The sequence below is a fragment of the Manacus vitellinus genome, unplaced genomic scaffold (assembly GCF_001715985.3).
Source record: "Manacus vitellinus isolate BGI_N305 unplaced genomic scaffold, ASM171598v3 scaffold_14_pilon, whole genome shotgun sequence".
NCBI lineage: Eukaryota > Metazoa > Chordata > Aves > Passeriformes > Pipridae > Manacus > Manacus vitellinus.
The window spans coordinates 17,368,238-17,371,886 of NW_021939063.1; the positions used below are offsets into that span (position 1 = coordinate 17,368,238).

The 3,649-nt window shown below is 60.0% G+C and overlaps 1 protein-coding gene across 1 annotated transcript; it reads left to right on the forward strand.

Annotated features, from left to right (window-relative positions):
• The first annotated feature begins 1,517 nt into the window (after nt 1–1,517).
• CAMKV (CaM kinase like vesicle associated) lies at nt 1,518–3,549 on the forward strand. The gene is made up of 5 exons (XM_029958358.1): nt 1,518–1,650; nt 2,838–2,969; nt 3,052–3,126; nt 3,203–3,341; nt 3,421–3,549. The coding sequence occupies exons 1-5, from the start codon at nt 1,556–1,558 to the stop codon at nt 3,547–3,549; spliced, it is 570 nt and encodes a 189-aa protein (XP_029814218.1). The 5' UTR covers nt 1,518–1,555.
• Nucleotides 3,550–3,649: the final 100 nt, after the last annotated feature.

Sequence of the window (3,649 nt, forward strand, 5' to 3'; positions counted from 1 at the left end):
CTGGGGAGGCTGGTAGTATGAGTCAAGCGTGGGCTGGAAAGCCTTACCCAGTCTGTGGCACGGGCAGGGGTGTCCCATGGGTGCTCTGATTCTCTTTCGGGACTTGGGGCATGCTGAGCAGGACGGGTGTGGGGGCTCTTGCCTGGTGAAGGCTTTCCTGGCAGGAGGGTGCCTGGGTGCCGTGCAAGCTGGGAGCATCCATCCTCTGGGCATTGCTTGAGTGGGCACAGAGGCAGGTCAGCTCCTAGGGATGGAGGCAGGAAGAAGCATCCCCCCATTCCCCGGCTCAGAGCAGTCCCGTCCCACCCAGGTTTGGGTCAATCACCCCAGGGAGAGCTTAGGTGCATGCCCTGGGTGCTGCGGGCAGGACCACCTTCCTCCCAGGGCCTGTGCAGCAGGGATGGGGCTACGCACCCGCAGGTGGGTCGGGTACTGCCGGGTGCTGCCCGTCCCTGCCCCCTCCAAAGGATGTGCCGCTTTCTGCATCTTCAGCTCCCATTGCCATAGCAACAGGCTCGGCGCTTGGGTACCCGCGATGCCGGCTCCCGCATCCCGCATCCCGCACTGCCATCCTGCCCGCAGCTCTCACCACCGGGCCCCGGGCACTGCCGGCACGGCACAGCCAGGCTGGCACAGCACAGCGCAGGGTTCGGGGAGCTTAAGCGCTGGGCAATGGGTCCCTCCAGCATTGCGCCAGCATCCCATCACAGGGTCCCACTCAGGCCCATCCGAGAGGGCTGGGGGGCCCCAGGCAGCTCTGTCACCTTCTGAGCCATCAGAAAATAACACCAGCTGAAACTTCCTCCTGGTAACAGGGTGGGAGAGGGAAAAAAATCACTTTATGCGACCAGATTTTTTTTTTCTGGGAAGCTTCCAAGGAAGATCTGGTTTTGAAGGGTTCCCAGCAGGAAAGCAAGGGGCAAAACATCCTTCCTAAAGGGCCAGAGGAGCTGGTGTGTGCCAAGGCCAGTCAGTGTCCTACCCGCTGCTGGTGGCAGGAGGGCTGGCACCTCCGAGCTGTGGTGCCCACCTGCCCGGTGCCGCAGTCGGGGCCGGGAAAAAGGATGGGGAGCTGAGGCTGGTGTAACCCACTGCACATGTGACAACGTGTGACAGTGCTCTGCCTGGGGAGGCCCCGGCTGCTGAAATGTCACCGTGGGACAAAACTGGGCTGAGAAATGGGAAAGGGTCGATTCACCTCCACTTCCCTCCCCAGTGTGTGCTCTGGGCCCTGGTTTTGAAGGGTTCAGTGCGCTAGCCCTGGCTGCTAATTAAGAATTAATGATCCGCACAAGGGGGGCCAGCGGGGCTGGCTTGTGGCTGTGCTGGCAGCCCGAGCCCAGGCAGAGAGACTGGATGCCATGGGGTTTGGATGCATATCAGTGGGGCTGGGCACACGGCAGTTTGTGACAGCTGGGGAGCAGGAGCGGGCGCTGAGCTCCGTCAGGGTTTACATTAATTAGTGCAGCTCGGGAGGGTCTGCTGTGGCTCCAGGGGGGCCGGCGGTGCCAGGCACTCACCGCCTCTCCCTGCCCTGCCAGCACCGGGCCCTGCGATGCCGTTTGGCTGCGTGACGCTGGGAGACAAGAAAGATTATAACCAGCCGTCCGAGGTGACTGACAGATATGACCTGGGCCAGGTCATCAAAACGTGAGTTGGTCCCTCCATGGCCCGCGGGTGCCCCGGGGACCCCAACGCCTGCGTACCCCGGGCTGAGGAGTGGCACGACGCTGCCTGCAGGGCTCTTGGGGTGCTGAAGCCCAGCTGGGCTAGGATGGCAGGGTGCATTTTGGGGTGGCTATCTCCTAATTAGTTCCTCTTGGTTGTGGGTGCATGGGGGTTTCCACTGCCGGCTCCGAGGAGGGCAGCAAGCTTTCCCACCACAGCTGGCTGCAGCTGGGTATCTCCCTGTATCCCTCCCTCTTCGCCACAAGACTTGCAGGGATTGCAGCAATTCTGCACGATCCTGGCTCCCCCAAGCAGTTTGGGAAGCAGAAGGGCTCTGCTCCACCAAAGGAAAGGCAGATATCATTTGAAGGGGAGCAGAGCCCTGCTGCTTCCCCCAACTTTTATTGCCATGCTGGGGGACCTGTTAGGATGCACTCCAAAAAATGCAGCTCTCAGACCCGTGGAGAGCAGTTTGACCCCAGAATATGCACCAGAATTTTTTCCAAAGCAACTACTTGGCCATTGGTCATGCCTGGTGGGATTACACTGGGTGGCAGTGGGGTCCTTGGTGCTCTCAGATCTTTGCTCCATCCTCTGGGCAGCCTGCCCCAAAGCCCACGGGTCCCAGTTCCCCTCCATCCAGGGCAGCAGCCACAAGGATTTCAGCACAGTGGGGGGTACTGGAAGCCAAAGGCTTTGCTGGAGCAGTGCCGAGTGCCCCTCGGGGGCTCCCCTGTGGCTCTGGCCTGGCCGATGGGCTCAGACACCATTAATAATAGAACAGAAATACTGCAGCAACCAGCAAGTCTCCCCTTTTTTCTCCCTGACCGCAGTGCTGACGTTAATGTCTGGGTGTGCTGCTGTTCCACCTCAGCACAGGTGGCTGTGCAGTGGGTCTTACCCCAGCTGCTGTGAGGAGGGGGCTTTTTAACCAGCAAATATTACCCCTTCCCTATCATTTTGCTTATTCCATATCAGTTCCTTCTCACTGCTGTTTTTTTCTTCGCCTCTCCTCCAAAGAGGTTTTTAGCCACAGCTTCCTTCCACCCCTGTGGCATCTCCCGTGACCGCTGGGATTGGGGGAAATACTGGTGGGCCCAGGGACCACCTGCGCACCCCAAGCTCAGTGGTCCCCAGGAAGGGGGTGATGGTTGGGGGTACCCTTGCAGGGAAGAGTTCTGTGAAATCTTCCGGGCCAAGGAGAAGACGACGGGGAAGCTCTACACCTGCAAGAAGTTTCTGAAGAGGGACGGGCGGAAAGTGCGGAAGGCAGCCAAAAACGAGATCATCATCCTCAAAATGTGAGTGCCAGGGCTGGGGGGGATCCCGTGCAGCTGGGCAAAGTGGGGAGGGACCCCCACCCATGCCCCTGTGTCTCCGCAGGGTAAAGCACCCCAACATCCTACAATTAGTGGATGTCTACATCACCCGCAAGGAATATTTCATCTTCCTGGAGCTGTAAGTTTGGGACATGCAGGGGTGTGTGCAGAGTGGCCCCACCAGGGTGGGGTCTCAGCAGAACTGCTGTCTGCAGGGCCACTGGCCGGGAGGTCTTTGACTGGATCCTGGATCAGGGCTACTACTCCGAGAAGGACACCAGCAATGTCATCCGGCAGGTGCTGGAGGCTGTTGCCTACCTGCACTCGCTCAAGATCGTCCACAGGAACCTCAAGGTGGGTGGTGGAGGGGTGGGAGCACCCATGGGTGGTGCCATGCCCCCCGCTCTGGCACTCACAGCCCCTGCACTGGCAGCTGGAGAACCTGGTGTACTATAACCGCCTGAAGAACTCCAAGATCGTCATCAGCGACTTCCATCTGGCCAAGCTGGAGAACGGGCTCATCAAGGAACCCTGCGGCACCCCTGAGTACCTGGGTGGGTGAGAGCCAGCCGGGTGGGCATTCAGGGGTGGACAGTGCTGCTGGGGTCCCAGCAGGTACCTGCTGTTCCTCACCACACTGGGGAGTGGTCCTGGGGGCTCCT

Coding starts and splice junctions, on each gene's coding strand:
- CAMKV (XM_029958358.1), top strand. CDS start 1,556: ATGCCGTTTGGCTGCGTGACGCTGGGAGACAAGAAAGATTATAACCAG. Junction 3,127..3,202: donor TATTTCATCTTCCTGGAGCT/GTAAGTTTGGGA, acceptor TGCTGTCTGCAG/GGCCACTGGCCGGGAGGTCT. Junction 3,342..3,420: donor TCGTCCACAGGAACCTCAAG/GTGGGTGGTGGA, acceptor CTGCACTGGCAG/CTGGAGAACCTGGTGTACTA.